General features: G+C 40.3%; 1 protein-coding gene across 3 annotated transcripts; it reads left to right on the top strand.

Annotated features, from left to right (window-relative positions):
- The first annotated feature begins 2,471 nt into the window (after positions 1 to 2,471).
- LOC133552337 (uncharacterized) lies at positions 2,472 to 21,811 on the top strand. Of its 3 annotated transcripts, none has more exons than XM_061899559.1 (6): positions 2,472 to 2,690; positions 7,295 to 7,410; positions 11,572 to 12,605; positions 18,181 to 18,726; positions 18,793 to 18,855; positions 20,892 to 21,811. In XM_061899559.1, exons 2-6 carry the CDS (start codon positions 7,308 to 7,310, stop codon positions 21,552 to 21,554), a joined length of 2,409 nt encoding a protein of 802 aa, XP_061755543.1. In that variant the 5' UTR covers positions 2,472 to 2,690; positions 7,295 to 7,307; the 3' UTR covers positions 21,555 to 21,811. The 3 variants fall into 3 exon arrangements, with proteins under 3 accessions (XP_061755543.1, XP_061755545.1, XP_061755546.1); XM_061899561.1 differs by having other exon boundaries at positions 7,300 to 7,410; XM_061899562.1 differs by lacking the exon at positions 7,295 to 7,410.
- Positions 21,812 to 22,359: the final 548 nt, after the last annotated feature.

Consider the following 22,359-nt stretch of genomic DNA (forward strand, 5'->3'; position numbering starts at 1 on the left):
ATTTTTATTTCACTTTGCATTGATGTTTTTTTGCATACTGGTACTGGACACGCTCTCTGGCAGACAACGTTCTAAAACACAAGTGTCCAGATCTGCCCCGACACATCAATTTTTTTTGCCCCCGAAAGTGTGGAAATGTGTAAATAAAGTATGTTATCTTTCCTTAATAAATCTATTACAAAAATCCATTTACTGTGTACAGGTACATATATTTACACTTTTAATTAACCTCTTAAGGCCTAAGTTGTTTGTTCACATGCTTTTTTATTTTATTTCTCTGTGCTATTTGGGCTTATTAGACCCTGATTAGAATAAAAACTAAGAATCATATTTTGATATGATGTACTTAGTCCATAAGTACACAATGTGTACTTCATGTTTAGTGACATGCTAATTCTTATTCTTACACCCACCCCCCCAACTTCCATTGTATGTTATACTCTTCTAACACCAACAGATGGCAGTATAAGTGTCCACATAAGTGGCCATAAGACCCCAATTTAGTAGTGTACACCATTTTGGAAATGGAAGCTAAAAGGTGCTGTCCACGCATGTGGCCACTAAGCCTTTAGAGCATGGGTGTCAAACTCTGGCCCGTGGGCCAAATTTGGCCCACCGTGTAATTTCATTTGGCCCTTGAGGCAATATTAAATTAACATTAGAGCTGGCCCACCGGTATTATACAGTGGCGGTGTCGCTGTATCACCGCATTCAACGCTAATTCTTATACTTGCCAACCCTCCTGAGTTTTCCATCATCGCAGGGCCAACACAGATAGACAGACAACACTCACACTCACAGTCACACACTAGGGCCAATTTAGTGTTGCCAATCAACCTATCCCCAGGTGCATGTCTTTGGAAGTGGGAGGAAGCCGGAGTACCCGGAGGGAACCCACGCATTCACGGGGAGAACATGCAAACTCCACACAGAAAGATCCCGAGCCTGGATTTGAACCCAGGACTGCAGGACCTTTGTATTGTGAGGCAGACGCACTAACCCCTCTCCCACCGTGAAGCCCGTGTGTATGTATGTATGTATATATATATATATGTATGTTTATATGTATGTATGTATGTATATATATATATGTATGTTTGTATATATGTATGTATGTATGTATATGTATGTACATGTATATATATATATATGTATATGTATACATATATATATGTGTATATATATGTATATATATATATATATATCATCCATCCATTTTCTACCGCTTATTCCCTTTTAGGGTCGCGGGGGGCGCTGGCGCTGGCGCCTATCTCAGCTACAATCGGGTGGAAGGCGGGGTACACCCTGGACAAGTCGCCACCTCATCGCAGGGCCAACACAGATGGACAGACAACATTCACACTCACATTCACACACGAGGGCCAATTTAGTGTTGACAATCAACCTATCCCCAGGTGCATGTTTTTGGAAGTGGGAGGAAGCCGGAGTACCTGGAGGGAACCCACGCATTCACGGGGAGAACATGCAAACTCCACACAGAAAGATCCCGAGCCTGGATTTGAACCCAGGACTGCAGGAACTTCGTATTTATTTATATATATATATATATATATATATATATATATATATATATATATATATTGTGTGTGTGTGTGTGTGTGTGTGTGTGTGTGTGTGTGTGTGTGTGTGTATGTATGTGTGTATGTATATGTATGTGTGTATGTATATGTATGTATGTATGTATGTATATATGTATGTATATATGTATGTATGTATGTATATATATGTATGGATGTATATATATGTATGTATGTGTATGTATGTGTATGTATGTATGTATATATATGTATGTATATATATGTATGTATATATATGTATGTATATATACGTATATATATATGTATGTATATATATATATATATATATATGTATATATGTATATATATGTATATGTATGTATATATGTATATATATGTATATATATATATATATATGTATATGTATGTATATATGTATATATATGTATATATGTATGTATATATATGTATATATATGTATGTATGTATGTATGTATATATATGTATATATATATATATATATATGTATGTATGTATATATATGTATTAATATATATATATTATGGTAAACTTATAGCGTTTGAGCTGCCTATTTTTATACAGTACAATCCAATCTAAAGATTTGTTTTTGTAAGGCGTACGTAAAAATATTAAATTATACTCGTGTTTTAATGTACTGTATACATATTTTATTCATACTGTATGTTATTCACTGTTAAAAGCAACCCCTGAGGGCAACCATAACGGCGAAGTGGCCCTCGATGAAAACAATTTCAACATCCCTGCTCTAAATCAAGCATTTGTTTTTTAAGTTGAACCGAACTATCTTGTCGTCAATGTCAACTGTGTCATCTTTGTTTGCGCGCACACACACACACACACACACACACACACACACACACACACACACACACACACACACACACACACACACCATGCAGGTCATCTACTGCCCCCTGTTGGAAGACGAGAGAACCACCACTCCAACATGCTGGCAGAACGACCATGCGTGACAACTTCTTGACGTCATCAATCGGAAGACATGGAAAGAACTTAACTCGAACGCAAACCAAGTTACATGAATATATTTTTAATGTTTTTATTTTTAATTTGTATTTTAACAACGTGGCTTTCCAGTGAGTTTTGACAAACGTGAGTCCTCTTTCTACTTTCCCTCCTTGGTGTGAAATATCGGCATTCGTCGAGACAGCTCTCTTGCTAATTTATTTATTTTTAAAGTTGAACTTTTGAAAAAAATATAAAAATTAAAGTCGCACCTGTGCCCGCTTTTAGAAGTAAAAATGTAGGATTTAAAGGAGGTGACACCTGTCTAGCGAGTCACGCCAGCTAGCTTGTTAGCAGCCTTGCTAACATCTCAAAAGTACATTCATGTTGAAAAATGAAGGCGTAACTTAAACGACACATATTTTTGGTGACTTATATTCTCTGCATTTGCTATTAATTTGAGGTTTTAAAGTGTGAACAGCGACCACACCGTGTACAGTAATGGCGGGCATAAGCAGACAATCAGCAAATAAACACCGGGAAATGATTACGGTGTTTATTGTTCTCCTTGCGTATTTAAATGCATAATTACGGTAATGCGCTTTCATTCAAATTGTGATCATTTTAAATGTAGGACATCACATATATGTTTATGCTTTAGAGCAGGGGTCACCAACCTTTTTGAAATCAAGAGCTACTTCTTTGGTACTAATTAATGCGAAGGGCTACCAGTTTGATACACACTTAAATAAATTGCCAGATATAGCCAATTTGCTCAATTTACCTTTAATAAATAAATCTGTATATATATATGTATATATATATATATCAGGGGTTGTTGGAAAAAATCGATTCGAATATGTTGTGCGATTCAGAATCGATTCTCATTTTTTTTAAATCGATTTTTTTTAATCAATCCAACAAAACAATAAACAGCAATACCATAACAATGCAATCCATTTCCAAAACCAAACCTGACCCAGCAACACTCAGAACTGCAATAAAGACACAAACACGACACAGAACAAGCCAAAAGTAGTGAAACAAAAATTAATATTATCAACAGTATCAATATTAGTTATAATTTCAGCATAGCAGTGATTAAAAATCCCTATTTGACATTATCAATCGACATTTATAATAAAAAGAACAATAGTGTCACAGTAGCTTATACTTTCATCGCATCTCATAAGCTTGACAACACACTGTGTCCAATGTTTTCACAAAGATAAAATAAGTCATATTTTTGGTTCGTTTAATAGTTAAAACAAATTTACATTATTGTAATCAGTTGATAAAACAATGTCCTTTACAATTATAAAAGTTTAAAAAAAAAAATAATCTACTACTCTGCTAGCATGTCAGCAGACTGGGGTAGATCTTGCTGAAATCCTATGTATTGAATGAATACAGAATTGTTTTGAATTGGAAAAATATCCTTTTTGAATTGAGAATCGAATCGAATGGAAAAAAATCGATATATTATCGAATCGTGACCCCAAGAATCGATAGTGAATCGAATCGTGGGACACCCAAAGATTCACAGCCCTAATAAATATATATATATATATATAAAGGGGTAATTCTGTCTGTCATTCCGTCGTACATTTTTTTTCCTTTTACGGAAGGTTTTTTGTAGAGAAAAAATGATGGGGGAAAAAAAGGTAAATGGGTTGTACTTGTATAGCGCTTTTCTACCCCTTTTTAAGTAGTTTGTGTTGTGGTTTGTGCAGCCCTTTGGGACACGAGTGATTTAGGGCTATATAAGTAAACATTTGATTGATTGATTTGACAGTATTTCCACATTCGCCCATTCACACACACATTCACACACTGACAGTGGGATCTGCCATGCAAGGCGCTCACCAGGACCCATCAGGAGCAAGGGTGAAGTGTCTTGCCCAAGGACACGACAGACGTGACTAGGATGGTAGAAGGTGGGAATTGAACCAGTAACCCTCAGATTGCTGGCACAGCCACTTTACCAACTTCGCCACGCCGTCCCCCCATTTAAAAACTGAATTGAAAGGTTTAAAAGAGGAGAAAACACGAAAAAAATTCAAATTAAATTTTGAAACATAGTTTATCTTCAATTTCGACTCTTTAAAATTCAAAATTCAACCGAAAAAAATGAAGAGGAAAAACTAGCTAATTCGAATCTTTTTGAAAAAATGTAAAAAATAATTTATGGAACATCATTAGTAATTTTTCCTGATTAAGATTAATTTTAGAAATGTTGATGACATGTTTTAAATAGGTTAAAATCCAATCTGCACTTTGTTATAATATAAAACAAATTGTACCAAGCTATATTTCTAACAAGACAAATTATTATTTCTTCTAGGTTTTCCAGAACAAACATTTGAAAAGAAATTCAAAAACTTTGAAATAAGATTTAAATTTGATTCCACAGATTTTCTAGATTTGCCCGAATATATATTTTTTGAATTTTAATCATAAGTTTGAATAAATTTTTCACAAATATTCTTCGTCGAAAAAACAGAAGCTAAAGTGAAGAATTATATTAAAATGTATTTATTCTTTACAATAAAAAAAAAAAAACTTGAACATTGATTTAAATTGTCAGGAAAAAAGAGGAAGGAATTTAAAAGGTAAAAGGGTATATATGTTTGAAAATTCTAAAATCATTTTTAAGGTTGTATTTTTTTCTCTAAAATTGTCTTTCTGAAAGTTTTAAGAAGCAAAGTAAAAAAAATATAATGAATTTATTTAAACAAATGAAGACCAAGTCTTTAAAATATTTTCTTGGATTTTCCAATTCTATTTGAGTTTTGTCTCTCTTAGAATTAAAAATGTCGAGCAAAGCGAGACCAACTTGCTAGTAAATAAATACAATTTTAAAAATAGAGGCAGCTCACTGGTAAGTGCTGCTATTTGAGCTATCTTTAGAACAGGCCAGCGGGCGACTCATCTGGTCCTTACGGACGACCTGGTGCCCGCGGGCTCCGCGTTGGTGACCCCTGCTTTAGAATCTAATTCAAATCAAATTGTCACCCTAAGGACCGGAGTCAAATCGGGACTTATACGAGTTTTCCTCACTACACTTTAGAATAGGATATATATTTGTCATTGTACAACGAAATTGCAAGGAAATTATTCATTTTCTAACTTGGATGTCGTAGTCGTAGTGGTTTGTACAGTCCTTTGAGACATTTGTGATTTAGGGCTATATAAATAAAAACTGATTGATTGATTGATTGATTGATTGAATCTTTTTTTTTTTTTGCAAATAATAATTAACTAAGAATTTCATGGTTGCAACATGTGCCAAAGTAGTTGGGAAAGGGCATGTTCACCACTGTGTTACATCACATTTTCTATTAACAACACTCAATAAACTTTTGTGAACTTAGGAAACTAAATGTTGAAGATTTGAAAGTGGAATTTTTTTCCCATTCTTGTTTTATGTAGAGCTTCAGTCCTTCAACAGTCCGGGGTCTCCGCTGTCGTATTTTACGCTTCATAATGCGCCACACATTTTCAAAGGGAGACAGGTCTGGACTGCAGGCAGGCCAGGAAAGTACCCGCACTCTTTTACTCCGAAGCCACGCTGTTGTAACTCGTGGCTTGGCATTGTCTTGCTAAAATAAGCAGGGGCATCCATGATAACGTTGCTTGGATGACAACATATGTTGCTCCAAAACCTGTATGTACCTTTCAGCATTAATGGTGCCTTCACAGATGTGTAAGTTACCCATGCCTTGGGCACTAATACACCCCCATACCATCAAAGATGCTGACTTTTGAACTTCACGCCTATAACAATCTGGATGGTTATTTTCCTCTTTGTTCCGGAGGACACCACGTCCACAGTTTCCAAATACAAAATGTGGACTTTTCAGACCACAGAACACTTTTCCACTTTGCATCAGTCCATCTTAGATGAGCTCGGGCCCAGCAAAGCCAGCGGCGTTCCTTGGTGTTGTTGATAAATGGGCTTTGCTTTGCATAGCAGAGTTTTAACTTGCACTTACAGATGTAGCGACCAACTGTAGTTACTGACAGTGATTTTATGAAGTGTTCCTGAGCCCATGTGGTGATATCCTTTACACACTGATGTCGGTTTTTGATGCAGTACCACCTGAGGGATCAAAGGTCCGTAATATCATAGCTTACGTGCAGTGATTTCTCCTGATTCTCTGAACCTTTTGATGATTTTACCGACAAAAGATGGTAAAATCCCCAAATTTCTTGCAATAGCTCGTTGAGAAATGTTGTTCTAAAACTGTTCGACAATTTGCTTACAAAGGGGTGACCCTCACCCCATCCTTGTTTGTGAATTACTTAGCATTTCATGGAAGCTGCTTTTATACCCAATCATGGCTCCCAACTGTTCCCAATTAGCCTGCACACCTGTGGGATGTTCCATATAAGTGTTTGATGAGCATTCCTCAACTTTATCAGCATTTATTGCCACCTTTTCCAACTTCTTTGTCACGTGTTGCTGGCATCAAATTCTATAGTTAATGATTATTTGCAAACAAAAAAATGTTTATCAGTTTGAACATCAAATATGTTGTCTTTGTAGCATATTCAACTGAATATGGGTTGAAAAGGATTTGCAAATCATTGTGTTCTGTTTATATTTACATCTAACAATTTCCCAACTCATATGGAAACGGGGTTTGTACTTTAGATATATGCAGATGTATTTTCCCGTTCTTGTTCCTCATTAGGAAACATGACAATTAAACTATTAAATGTGTGTATACTGTTCCAATCTGGTCTAGTCTAGATGGGGAGATGTGGCGCTACCGAAAGCCTGGATTTAAAGCGCTCCTGGTGGCTGAGCTGCAGAGACAGCAGCAGCACCGACAATTTTGTGACACTCTCCTCAGGGCTGAAGGTAAAAACAATAATACTGTCTCAAACTAGATGAGGCAATCCCTGAAGGAATTGCGTGTGAATGCTGAAGTTAAACTAAAATCCTGGAATTGTTTTAGAAATGTTGCAGTAGAGCACTCAATTCCCAAACAGGGTGAATATTCTGACGTTGGAAAAGTTTGAATCAGATAAAAAATGTGGGAAATGTGAAACTTTGAAGAATGTCCTATTGATTTTAATGGGAATTTTGGAAAAAGCGGGAATTTTTTTGAAATTGGTAAAAAAAAGCTTGATTGGTTAGAAAAAGTTGAAATGGTCCGTGTTAAAATTTTTCAAATCGTTAGGGAAATGTAACATGTTGAATTGAGATATGTTGTGGAATTTTGGAAAAAACTGGAATTTTTAAAGGTCATAAAACAACTTTGTTTTTTGTCCTGATTAAAATCAATCATCAATCAATCAATGTTTATTTATATAGCCCCAAATCACAAATGTCTCAAAGGACTGCACAAATCATTACGACTACAACATCCTCGGAAGAACCCACAAAAGGGCAAGGAAAACTCACACCCAGTGGGCAGGGAGAATTCACATCCAGTGGGACGCCAGTGACAATGCTGACTATGAGAAACCTTGGAGAGGACCTCAGATGTGGGCAACCCCCCCCCCCCCCCCCCCCCCCTCTAGGGGACCGAAAGCAATGGATGTCGAGCGGGTCTAACATGATACTGTGAAAGTTCAATCCATAGTGGCTCCAACACAGCCGCGAGAGTTCAGTTCAAGCGGATCCAAGACAGCAGCGAGAGTCCCGTCCACAGGAGACCATCTCAAGCGGAGGCGGATCAGCAGCGTAGAGATGTCCCCAACCGATACAGGCGAGCGGTCCATCCTGGGTCTCGACTCTGGACAGCCAGTACTTCATCCATGGTCATCGGACCGGACCCCCTCCACAAGGGAGGGGGGGACATAGGAGAAAGAAAAGAAGCGGCAGATCAACTGGTCTAAAAAGGAGGTCTATTTAAAGGCTAGAGTATACAGATGAGTTTTAAGGTGAGACTTAAATGCTTCTACTGAGGTAGCATCTCGAACTGTTACCGGGAGGGCATTCCAGAGTACTGGAGCCCGAACGGAAAACGCTCTATAGCCCGCAGACTTTTTTGGGGCTCTAGGAATCACTAATAAGCCGGAGTCTTTTGAACGCAGATTTCTTGCCGGGACATATGGTACAATACAATCGGCAAGATAGGCTGGAGCTAGACCGTGTAGTATTTTATTCGTAATTAGTAAAACCCTAAAGTCACATCTTAAGTGCACAGGAAGCCAGTGCAGGTGAGCCAGTACAGGCGTAATATGATCAAACTTTCTTGTTCTTGTCAAAAGTCTAGCAGCCGCATTTTGTACCAACTGTAATCTTTTAATGCTAGACATGGGGAGACCCGAAAATAATACGTTACAGTAATCGAGACGAGACGTAACAAACGCATGGATAACGATCTCCATTATTTCCCCCGTCAAAAGTAATGTTTTGACGGGGGAAAGCTTGAAGTGGGTTGAAAAATGTGGGAGGAGTAGTCGGCAGAAAAAAGGGTTTGAAAAAGCAGGAATCCCGGAAAATCGTGGAATTTTTTTTTAACTTGGTAAAATGATTGTTTGAATTTCCAGAATGGTGGAATGTGTTGAAGGTGGAATGGTTATAATAGGTTGAAAAATGTGGAAGGTAGAGCGTGCCAAAATCTGCAGAAGAAGAAGAATAAATTTATTGATTTTGGTGTACAAATAGAATAGAAGAGAATAGAAAGTACTTTATTGATCCCTGGGGGAAATTTAGCACCACAGTTCGCTCACAATAAACAATAAACACTTAGGTCTGTTTTACATGTGAATAATATAAATACAGTCTATTATACAGCATTATTCACATGTGAATAATAGTCTATTATACAGTATTATTCACATGTGAATAATATAAATACAGTCTACTGTACAGCATAGTTCTCATGTGAATAACATAAATAGTCTATTATACAGCATTATTCACATGTGAATAACATAAATACAGTCTATTATACATCATTATTCACATGTGATTAATATAGTCTATTATACAGCATTATTCACATGTGAATAAAATAAATACAGTCTATTATACAGCATTATTCACATGTGAATAACATAAATACAGTCTATTATACAGCATTATTCACATGTGATTAATACAGTCTTATACAGCATTATTCACATGTGAATAACATAAATACAGTCTATTATACAGCATTATTCACATGTGAATAATATAGTTTATTATACAGCATTATTCACTTGTGAATAATATAAATACAAGTGAATAATGCTGTATAATAAACTATATTATTCACATGTGAATAATGCTGTATAATAGACTGTATTTATGTTATTCACATGTGAATAATGCTGTATAAGACTGTATTAATCACATGTGAATAATGCTGTAAATACAGGGCTTCACGGTGGCAGAGGGGTTAGTGCGTCTGCCTCACAATACGAATGTCCTGCAGTCCTGGGTTCAAATCCAGGCTCGGGATCTTTCTGTGTGGAGTTTGCATGTTCTCCCCGTGAATGCGTGGGTTCCCTCCGGGTACTCCGGCTTCCTCCCACCTCCAAAGACATGCACCTGGGGATAGGTTGATTGGCAACACTAAATTGGCCCTAGTGTGTGAATGTGAGTGTGAATGTTGTCTGTCTATCTGTGTTGGCCCTGCGATGAGGTGGCGACTTGTCCAGGGTGTACCCCGCCTTCCGCCCGATTGTAGCTGAGATAGGCGCCAGCGCCCCCCGTGACCCCAAAAGGGAATAAGCGGTAGAAAATGGATGGATGGATGGATAATATAAATACAGTCTATTATACAGCATTAGTCACTTGTGAATAATATAAATCCAGTCTATTTATTATACAGCATTAGTCACATGTGAATAACATAAATACAGTCTATTTTACAGCACTTTTCACATGTGAATAATATAAACAGTCTTTATACAGCATTATTCACATGTGAATAATATAGTCTATTATACAGCATTATTCACATGTGAATAACATAAATACAGTCAATTATACAGCATTATTCACATGTGAATACTAGTCAATTACAAAGCATTATTCACATGTGAATAATATAGTCTATTATACAGCATTATTCACATGCGATTAATAGTCTTATACAGCATTATTCACATGTGAATAACATAAATACAGTCTATTATACAACATTATTCACGTGTGAATAATATAGTTTATTATACAGCATTATTCACTTGTGAATAATATAAATACAGTCTATTATACAGCATTAGTCACTTGTGAATAATATAAATACAGTCTATTTATTATACAGCATTAGTCACATGTGAATAACATAAATACAGTCTATTTTACAGCACTTTTCACATGTGAATAATATAAACAGTCTTTATACAGCATTATTCACATGTGAATAATATAGTCTATTATACAGCATTATTCACAAGTGAATAACATAAATACAGTCTATACAGCATTATTCACACGTGAATAACATAAATACAGTCAATTATACAGCATTATTCACATGTGAATACTAGTCTATTATACAGCATTATTCACATGTGAATAATATAATTATTATACAGCATTATTCACATGTGAATAATATAGATATAGTCTATTATACATCATTATCCACATGTGAATAACATCAATACAGCCTATTATATAGCATTATTCACATGTGAATAATATAGTCTATTATACAGCATTCTTCACATGTGAATAATATAAATACAGTCTATTATACAGCATTATTCACTTGTGAATAATATAGTCTATTATACAGCATTATTCACATGGGAATAGTATAGATATAGTCTATTACACATCATTATTTACATGTGAATACTATAAATACAGTCTATTATACAGCATTATTCACTTGTGAATAATATAGTCTATTATACAGCATTATTCACATGTGAATAATATAAACACATTGTACAGTCAAAAGAAACATGTGCATTATACAGTCTGATGGCTGTCTGTATGATGGACTTCCTGTGTCGTTCCGTGTTGGATTTTGGTGAAATGCTTGTATTATCGCTTTGGAGCATTCACACAAGAAGCAAAATGGCCCCCGTGCAGGTAAAACCATGCTGATCGCTCTTCTCCCTGCAGGTGTTTCAGTGCCTGCACACAGTTGTGTCCTCTCAGCCATCAGCCCAGAACTGTCCACTGCTCTGTCCTCCTCACCCACGCCCCCTGCTGGACAAGACCATGTGCTGGAATTTGGCACTCTGGGCGCCAGCACTCTGCTCCACCTGGTCAAACTGCTGTACTCTGGGGAGATGGCCGGGGAGGGGGAGAGCGAGAAGCGGCGGGCCGTGTCGGCGGCGGCCAAAATGGGCATCCGGGACCTGGTGGACGTGGCGCAGCGTGCCGAGGTGGGCGTGCAGACTGATCCGGTGGCTGAGGATCAAGTCACGTATGTCGGGTGGACGGGGGAGGTGATGGAGAGCAGCACTGTGCTGTGGAGTGAAACAAATGGGGGGAAATACGTCCAGACAGGTGGCCCTCAAGTAAGTTCTTGTCCTCCTGTGCCAACCTACGAGACCATTGACATGTCTCTACTTCAGAGTTTAAGACACCCTCCAGATCATAACCCACATTCCACACCTGACACAGCACCTCAATCCCTGCCCAGCAAGGGCACCCTGTGGCCCGCTCACCCGCACGCCTTCTTCTCTGGTGCTGTCGAGGGAGAATTAGCAGGCGACGAGCAGTTGGAGCAATATCGTGACAACATCCCGGGATTTATTAGCCACTTTTTAAACTCGGACCGCCGGGAGGCTGCGAGAGCCAAGACGAAGGCACGAGGAGCCAAAGCGGCGGTTCAGCGGATGCCTGGGAGGCCGCGCGGAGGGTGGATGCAGAAGGTGGACGTGCAGACGGTGGCGCCCAGCAAGCAGCACAGGTCCCTCTTGCACAGGTGCGGGACGGCGGCCGCCGTGCGGACGGGCCGGGGGGGAGGAGCCACAGGCAGGAAGTTGTACCTGAAGACCCGACACATTCTGCATTCCTTCTGGAGGGCCCAGAGGAAACGGGGGCGAGGAGCGTGGAAGGGTTTCAGCCCGGGTGGAGAAAGTCATTACGAGATGGGAGGAGGCGGCAATGTGACGTGTAGACCGAGGACAAAGCAGGAGTGCCAACAGGTTAGACACACACACACACACACACACACACACACGTTATATGGCCTTGTTCACACTGCAGGTCAATTCCATTTTTTCCCCATGCATTGAATTTTTTTAAAAGCCTTCTGAAATTAGATTTTCTTATTTTAACGGGGACAGAAGGTCCATTCTATGTGTCATACTTGATCATTTCGCGATATTGCCATATTTTTGCTGAAAGGATTCAGTAGAGAACATCGACGATAAAGTTCACAAATTTTGGTCGCTAATAAAAAACCTTGCCTGTAGCAGACGATGTGCGCGTGATGTCATTGGTTGTAGGGCTCCTCACATCCTCACATTGTTTATAACCATAGCCAGCAGCAGCTAGAGCTATTCGAACCGAGAAAGCGACGATTTCCCCATTAATTTGAGCGAGGATGAAATATTCGTGGATGAGGAAATTTAGAGTGAAGGCCTAGGGGAAAAAAGGCGAGGGCAGTGAGAGTGATTCAGATGTTTTTTAAACACATTTACTAGGATCATTCTGGGAAATCTCTTATCTGCCTATTGTGTTGCTAGTGTTTTAGTGAGTTAAATAGTACCTTAACGTCAGAGGGGTGTGGCCACGGGTGTGTTGACGCCATAGTCTCTGAGAGAAGTCACGGCAGCTGCAGGAGGACCCTGGCTCCGCTGATCTCCGGTAAGAGGCGACTTATTTCCACAATTTTCTCACCAAAAACTGCCGGTTGACTTGTGGTCGGGATCCATGTTCGCTTGATCGCTCTGATCCCTAATAAAGCTTCACTTTTGGGAATTTTAAACAAGAAAACACTGTGTGTTTGTGTAGCTAAAAGCTTCCCACCTCCATCTTTCTGCTTTGACTTCTCCATTATTAATTGAACAAATTGCAAAAGATTCAGCAACACAGATGTCCAAAATACTGTGTAATTATGCGATTAAAGCAGACTACTTATAGCATAGATCGGGCTGGAAAATAATGTCCGCTACAACCCGAGACGTCAAACGCATGCGTCATCATACCGCGACGTCTTTAACACGACACTTGGCGGGAAATTTAAAATTGCAATATAGTAAACTAAAAAGGCCGTATTGGCATGTGTTGCAATGTTAATATTTCATTATTGATATATAAACTATCAGACTGCGTGGTCGGTAGTAGTGGCTTTCAGTAGGCCTTTAATGTCCGTGTAAACCAGGGGTGGGCATTACGTCGATCGCGAGCTACCGGTCGATCGCGGAGCGTGTGTAAGTCGATCGCAATCCAGGCATTAAAATAATAGACATAAAAATGAGCAATCATCAATCTTCACCAAGACTTCACTTTTGTCAGTTGTTTGACATTCTCGGCACCCGAGGATCTTGTGAGGTGACGCCTGCTGCTGCGAGCTCATTATTAAAGGCCTACTGAAATGAGATGTTCTTATTTAAACGGGGATAGCAGGTCCATTGTATGTGTCATACTTGATCATTTCGCCATATTGCCATATTTTTGATGAAAGGATTTAGTAGAGAACATCGACGATAAAGTTCGCAACTTTGGGTCGCTAATAAAAAGGCCTTGCCTGTACCGGAAGTAGCAGGCAATGTGCGCGTGGCGTCACGGGTTGTGGAGCTCCTCACATCTGAACATTGTTTACAATCATGGCCACCAGCAGCAAGAGCGTTACGGACCGAGAAAGCGACGATTTCCCCATTAATTTGAGCGAGGATGAAAGATTCGTGGATGAGGAAAGTAAGAATGAAGGACTAGAAAAAACTAAAACAGACTATACAGTGGAAGCTATTCTGATGTTATTAGACACATTTACTAGGATAATTCAGGAAAATCCCGTATCTGCTTATTGTGTTACTAGTGTTTTAGTGAAATTATATGGTCGTACCTGTACAACCTGAAGGTCGGCCCCGCACCTTTCTTCAGCACCAGTCGACGGGTGGTGGCGATGCCCATCTCTGCCCTTCGCAAGGGACCCTTTTCGAACAGGATCTTTCGAAATGATTGCTGCATAATACAATGTACTTTGTGTGTGTGGTCCAATCCAACCATGTTTGCTTGACTGCTCTGATCCATAGTAAAGCTTCACCGTCATCTTTCGGGAATGTAAACAATGAAACACCGGCTGTGTTTGTGTTGCTAAAAATGGCCGCAATACACCGCTTCCCACCTACAGCTTTCTTCTTTGATGTGTCCATTGTCCATTGAACAAATTGCAAAAGATTCAGCAACACAGATGTCCAGAATACTGTGGAATTTCGGGATGAAAACAGACGAGCTAATAGGTGGGAACCATGCTGGAACAAATTGTCCTCGACCATCTGTGACGTCACGCGCATGCATCGTCATACCGAGACGTTTCAGCAGGATATTTCGGCGCAAAATTTAAAATTGCAATTTAGTAAACTAAACCGGCCGTATTGGCATGTGTTGCAATGTTAATATTTCATCATTGATATATAAACTATCAGACTGCGTAGTCGGTAGTAGTGGCTTTCAGTAGGCCTTTAATGTCCGTATGAAGAGTCCCAATTCCGAATTTTCATATTCGACCCAGGCCTCTTTCATACGTGGAAATAAATTGGATATACAGTACAGGCCAAAAGTTTGGACACACCTTCTCCTAATTCAATGTCTTTTCTTTATTTTCATGACTATTTACAGTCGTGGTCATAATGTCATGGCTGTCTTGAGTTTCCAATACTTTCTACAACTCTTTATTTTTTTGTGATAGAGTGATTGGAGCACATACTTGTTGGACACAAAAAACATTCATGAAGTTTGCTTCTTTTATGTATTTATTATGACTCTATTGAAAATGTGAGCAAATCTGCTGGGTCAAAATTATACATACACTGATGTTAATATTTGCTTACATGCTTCTTGGCAAGTTTCACTGCAATAAGGTGCTTTTGGTAGCCATCCACAAACTTCTGGCAGGCTTCTGCTTGAATTTTTGACCGCTACTCTTGACACAATTGGTGCAGTTCAGCTAAACGTGTTGGTTTTCTGAAAAGGACTTGTTTCTTCAGCATTGTCCACATTTATTTAAAAAAAAAAAAAAGCGAACGGAAGTTTACAGTTTTTTATTGAATGGGCCACACAATATTTACATAAAAATAAAGAAAGTGCGATTTCACAATATTAAAGGCCTACTGATAGCCACTACTAGCGACCACGCAGTCTGATAGTTTATATATCAATGATGAAATATTAACATTGCAACACATGCCAATACGGCCGGTTTAGTTTACTAAATTGCAATTTTAAATTTCCCGATGAGTTTCTTGTTGAAAACGTCGCGGAATGATGACGCGTATTTGTGACGTCTCGGGTTGGAGTGGACATATTAGCCCAGCACCACTTACGGCTAAAAGTCGTCTCTTTTAATCGCATAATCACACAGTAATTTGGACATCTGTGTTGTTGAATCTTTTGCAATTTGTTCAATTATTAATGGAGACGTCAAAGAAGAATGCTGTTGGTGGAAAGCGGTGGATTGCAGCTGTCTATAGCACCGAAACACAGCCGGTGTTTCTTTGTTTGTTGTGAAGCTTTAACAAAGGGGTCACCAACCTTTTTGTAACCAAGAGCTACTTCTTGGGTACTGATTGATGCGAACGGCTACCAGTTTGATACACACTTAAATAAATTGACAGAAAAAGCCAATTTGTTCAATTTACCTTTAACTCTATGTTATTATTAATAATTAATGATATTTATCTTTGTGGAAATACTGATCATCTTAATGATTTCTCACAATAAATATATTTTTGATGACATGTGTTAAATAGGTTGAAATCCAATCTGTACTTTGTTAGAATATATAACAAATTGGACCAAGCTATATTTCTAACAAAGACAAATCGTTATTTCTTCTAGATTTTCCAGAACAAAAATTTTAAAAGAAATTCAAAATACTTTGAAATAAGATTTAAATTCTATTCTACAGATTTTCTAGATTTGCCAGAATAATTTTTTTGAATTTTAATCATAAGTTTGAAGAAATATTTCACAAATATTCTTTGTCGAAAAAACAGAAGCAAAAATGCATAATAAATCAAAATGTATTTATTATTCTTTACAATAAAAAAAAGAAATTTACTTGAACATTGATTTAAATTGTCAGGAAAGAAGAGGAAGGAATTTAAAAGGTAAAAAGGTTTAAAAAGTGTTTAAAAATCCTCATCATTTTTAAGGTTATACTTTTTCTCTAAAAATTGTCTTTCTGAAAGTTATAAGAAACAAAGTAAAAAAATTAATGAATTTATTTAAACAAGTGAAGACCAAGTCTTTAAAATATTTTCTTGGATTTTCAAATTCTATTTGAGTTTTGTCTCTCTTAGAATTAAAAATGTCGAGCAAAGCGAGACCAGCTTGCTAGTGAATAAATGCATTTTAAAAAATAGAGGCAGCTCACTGGTAAGTGCTGCTATTTGAGCTATTTTTAGAACAGGCCAGTGGGCCACTCATCTGGTCCTTACGGGCTACCTGGTGCCCGCGGGCACCGCGTTGGTGACCCCTCCTCTACGTCAACCAGCAAGTTTTTGGATGGGAAAATTGTGATACTAAGTCGACTCTTACCGGAGACTTCAGCGGATTATGGGACCTCCTCCTGTAGCTGTCAAAAAGGCAGCTGTGATCTTGGCTCTTCGGTTTCTCTCAGAGAAACAGGCGTTCACCGCAGCCATCCGACTTTGTGGTAAGACTTTATAATCTCACTAAAATACTAACACAATATGCATATAATGGATTTTCTAGAATTATCCTAGTAAATTTGGCTAATTACATCTGAAACGCTCCCGCTGCCGGAGTTGTTGCTTTTTTTTTAGTTCTTCACTCTTACTTTCCTTATCCACAAATCTTTCATCCTCGCTCAAATTAATGGGGAAATCGTCGCTTTCTCGGTCCGAATCGCTCTCGCTGCTGGTGGCCATGATTGTAAACAATGTTCAGATGTGAGGAGCTCCACAACCCGTGACGTCACGCGCACATCGTCTGCGATCAAAAGTTGCAAACTTTATCGTCGATGTTCTCTACTAAACCCTCTCAGCAAAAATATGGCAATATCGCGAAATGATCAAGTTTGACACATAAAATGGACCTGCTATCCCTGTTTAAATAAGAAAAGCTCATTTCAGTAGGCCTTTAAACTTTCATATTGGGCGGCATAGCTCGGTTGGTAAAGCGGCCGTGCCAGCAACTTGAGGGTTGCAGGTTCGATTCCCGCTTCCGCCGTCCTAGTCATTGCCGTTGTGTCCTTGGGCAAGACACTTTACCCATCTGTTCCCAGTGCCACCCACACTGGTTTAAATGTAACTTAGATATTGGGTTTCACTATGTAAAGCGCTTTGAGTCACTAGAGAAAAGCGCTATATAAATATATTTCACATTTCACATCTATTGAGGTGGGGGCCGCAAAATAACGTCTCGGGCCGCGTGTCTGATACCCCTGATGTAAAACGTCCGGCGGGCAGGATTGAAAATCTTAATCTGCTGCATGTGGCCTGCAAGCCGTATTTTGCCCTGGTCTGCACTAGTTGGTGTCTGTGCACGTTCCACAGTTTGAGAATCATTGGTGTAACCTTTTTCTGACAGGTGTCACCCGCCGTGCCCCGCCCTCCGCCTCACGAAGACCCATCCGAGCGCTTCAATTGTCTATTCGAGGAAGTGCTGATAGGCCTGAACGCGCCGCACTCCCAGCACTGTCAACAGCGCTATTCTGCCGTCACCACGGAGGTAGTCGCCAATGGACGAGCAGGCGCCGGCGATGCGGACGCCGAGGTGGGCTTCCTGGAGCCGCAGGTGGAGGGAGATTTGACGGCCATGTTGGAAGACTTCCTGCAGTCCTTGGAGCAACACGGCGACGGCGGCGTTGTCCGGGAGGTGGAACACTGCAGCCCCGGAAAGCAATCCCAGCGCTCCAAAGCTTCTGTGCGAGGTAAAGCGGCAGGAAACACCGGAAGTAAGAAACGACCCTCCCGACAAGAGAAGAAGCAGACCCCTGACGCAGTGAGCGACATAATCAATAGAAAAGCTGGGGAAGGAGACAATAAGAGATTAGGACGGACGTCCGTGGTGAAAGTGAGGCAGCAGAGTGCTCTGCAAGTAAACACCTCAACCATGACCATCACAGTCCAGAAGGTGCCTGCCGGAACAAGTCTTGACTGATGTGTTTGTTTACTCATCAAACGTGTCATTCCTTGACAGAATCCTGCACGGTCCGCACTCACCTATCCAGTCAGAAGCAGACGCAAGAAAGTCCGAAACATGGTGAGATCATTTTATTTTGTGTTGGAGTTGTAGCCACGCGATGATGTTACTGCCGTTAGTCCTGGACGCTATATTCCATCCATCCATCCATTTTCTACCGCTTATCCCTTTCGGGGTCCGGAGCCTATCTCAGCTACAATCAGGCGGAAGGCGGGGTACCACCTGGACATATTGTCCCACAAATGATCGAGCAGATACCTACTCAATGGCCTAGTGCAGTGGTTCTCAAATGGGGGTACTTGAAGGTATGCCAAGGGGTACGTAAGATATTTTTTAAATATTTTAAAAATAGCAACAATTCACAAATCCTTTATAAATATATTTATTGAATAATACTTCAACAAAATATGAATGTAAGTTCATAAACTGTGAAAAGAAATGCAATATTCAGTGTTGACAGCTAGATTTTTTGTGGACATGTTCCATAAATATTGATGTTAAAAATGTCTTTTTTTGTGAAGAAATGTTTAGAATTGAGTTGATGAATCCTGATGGATCTCTATTACAATCCCCAAAGAGGGCACTTTAAGTTGATAATTACTTCTATGTGTAAAAAACTTTATATCTTTTTTTCCCAAATAGTTCAAGAAAAACCACTACAAATGAGCAATATTTTGCACTGTTACACAATTTAATAAATCAGAAACTGATGACATAGTGCTGTATTTTATTTCTTTATCTCTTTTTTTCAACCAAAAATGCTTTGCTCTGATTAGGGGGTACCTGAATTACAAAAAATGTTCACAGGGGGTACATCACTGAAAAAAGGTTGATTGCAACACTAAATGGTCCCTCGTGTGTGAAAGTTGTCTGTCTATCTGTGTTGGCCCTGCGATGAGATGGCGACTTGTCCAGGGTGTACAGCACCTTCCGCCTGAATGCAGCTGAGATAGGCTCCAGCACCCCCTGCGACCTCAAAAGGGACATGCGGTAGAAAATGGATGGTTGAGGTTTGGTTGGAACAGGGCTTAGTGCATGTGCCTTATAATACGAAGGTCCTGGGTTAGATCCCCAGGTTCTGGGTCTTTCTGTGTGGAGTTTGCATGTTCTCCCCGTGAGTGCGTGGGTTCCTTCCGGGTACTCCGGCTTCCTCCCACCTCCAAAGACATGCACCTGGGGATAGGTTGATTAGCAACACTAAATGGTCCCTAGTGTGTGAATGTTGTCTGTCTGCGTTGGCCCTGCGATGAGGGGGGCGACTTGTCCAGGGGGTACCCCGCCTCCCGCCCGAATGCAGCTGAGATAGGCTCCAGCACCCCCCGCGACCCCAAAAGAGACATGCGGTTGAAAAAATGGATGGATGGATGGTTGAGGATTCGCTGGGCCAGGGGTTAGTGCATGTGCCTCACAATACAAAGGTCCTGGGTTTGATCCCTGGGCTTTGGGTTTTTCAGTGTGGAGTTTGCATGTTCTCCCCGTGACTGCGTGGGTTCCCTCTGGGTTCTCCGGCTTCCTCCCACCTCCAAAGACATGCACCTAGGGATAGGTTGATTGGCAACCCTAAATCGTCCCTAGTGTGTGAATGTTGTCTATCTGTGTTGGCCCTGCGATGAGGGGGAAACTTGTCCAGGGTGTACGCCACCTTCCGCCTGAATGCAGCTGAGATAGGCTCCAGCACCCCCCGTGACCTCAAAAGGGACATGCAGTAGAAAATGGATGGATGGATGGTTGAAGTTTGGTTGGAACAGGGCTTAGTGCATGTGCCTTATAATACGAAGGTCCTGGGTTAGATCCCCAGGTTCTGGGTCTTTCTGTGTGGAGTTTGCATGTTCTCCCTGTGACTGCGTGGGTTCCTTCCGGGTACTCCGGCTTCCTCCCACCTCCAAAGACATGTTCCTGGGGTTAGGTTGATTAGCAACACTAAATGGTCCCTAGTGTGTGAATGTTGTCTGTCTGTGTTGGCCCTGCAATAAGGTGGGTACTTGACCAGGGTGTACACCGCCTTCCACCCGAATGCAGCTGAGATAGGCCTCTCTACCGCTTGTCCCTTTCGGGGTCACGGGTGGTGCTGGAGCCTAACGTCTTCTCTGTTGCAGCCGCTCCCAGAGATAAAAATGCCACGTAAGGCTCCCCGATCATGCAGTCCCAGAAAGAACACACGACGACTCAGTCCAATCACAGAGATACCTGGAACGCCGGCAGGCCATGGCGACCTGATTAAGAGAAGTCAAGAAAGAGGAGGGAATAATGCAGCTGAGGAGAAAGAAGGCAAGGAAGGAGCGAGGAGGGCGCAAAAGAGGCATTTAAAGCCAAGAGAAGAGATGAGAAATATCGCCAGCGAGGCCAAGAAGAAATATTTTGAGGCAAATCCTCCACCTTCATCTTCCACGAGCACTTCTGATGAGATGGTTGTGCATGCCAGCATAGGCGACATTGCACCTGTAGACCACATAGGCGAGCAGAACCAAGATCTGGCCAACCGGGAAAAACAGGAAGGAAGCTGTGGGAACAAAGCAGCGCCGTGTCTTTCAGCCACTTTACTGTCATCATGGGAAGTCAGACCAGAAAGCCAAGACGAAGAGGAGGACATTGATGTGGTTGGAACATGGGATTCCATCCCCGATCCCATCACCATCACCTGGTCTACGTCATCTGGCAGCGAAGACGAGGAGATCGACGTTACAGAAGTCAGTGGCCTTCGCTCTGAGCCAAGCTGTGGACCCCATGTATTGCACCAAGGTATCCCTACGCTGAGTTAGTTAGTCCCAGGCCTGCAGGTTAGTTTCTCCTCTCGTCTCTGTTAGTTTGACTAGTTGTATCTGATTTTATCATGTTGATAATCATGAGGGACTCATTCCAAGAATCATTTAGTAACAAGACCTTAGTTTACGCTCTCTTCCCTTGAGCGTTAATATTCCTCCAAAAAGAACGTCATTTGAAAATCAACACTAACAGTTATTTGTTGTATATGTGACTCAGTTTAGATATTTTTGCTACAATAAATGTTCCATTCGAGTCATCATGTCTGGATTTGTACCGCCATGACAAAATACTGTGTAATTATGCGATGAAAAGAGAATACTTTTAGCACCCTACGGTAAATGTACTCCCCAATCCAGTTCAAAATGTTCCACTTCCCATTTAAGAACCAGATAAAGGCCTACTGAAATGAGATTCTCTTATTTAAACGGGGATAGCAGGTCCATTCTATGTGTCATACTTGATCATATCGCGATATTGCCATATTTTTGCTGACAGGATTTAGTAGAGAACATCCACGATAAAGTTTGCAATTTTGGTCGCTAATAAAAAAGCCTTTCCTGTACCGGAAGTAGCAGACGATGTGCGCGTGACGTCACGGATTCTATGGCTCCTCACATCCTCACATTGTTTATAATCATTGCCTCCAGCAACAAGAGTTATTCGGACCGAGAAAGCGACAATTTCCCCATTAATTTGAGCGAAAATGAAAGATTCGTGGATGAGGAAAGCACTAGAAAAAAAGGGGGGGAAAGGCGAGTGCAGTGGGAGCGATTCAGATGTTATTAGACACATTTACTAGGA

This window comes from Nerophis ophidion, linkage group LG05 (assembly GCF_033978795.1).
Source record: "Nerophis ophidion isolate RoL-2023_Sa linkage group LG05, RoL_Noph_v1.0, whole genome shotgun sequence".
Lineage (NCBI taxonomy): Eukaryota > Metazoa > Chordata > Actinopteri > Syngnathiformes > Syngnathidae > Nerophis > Nerophis ophidion.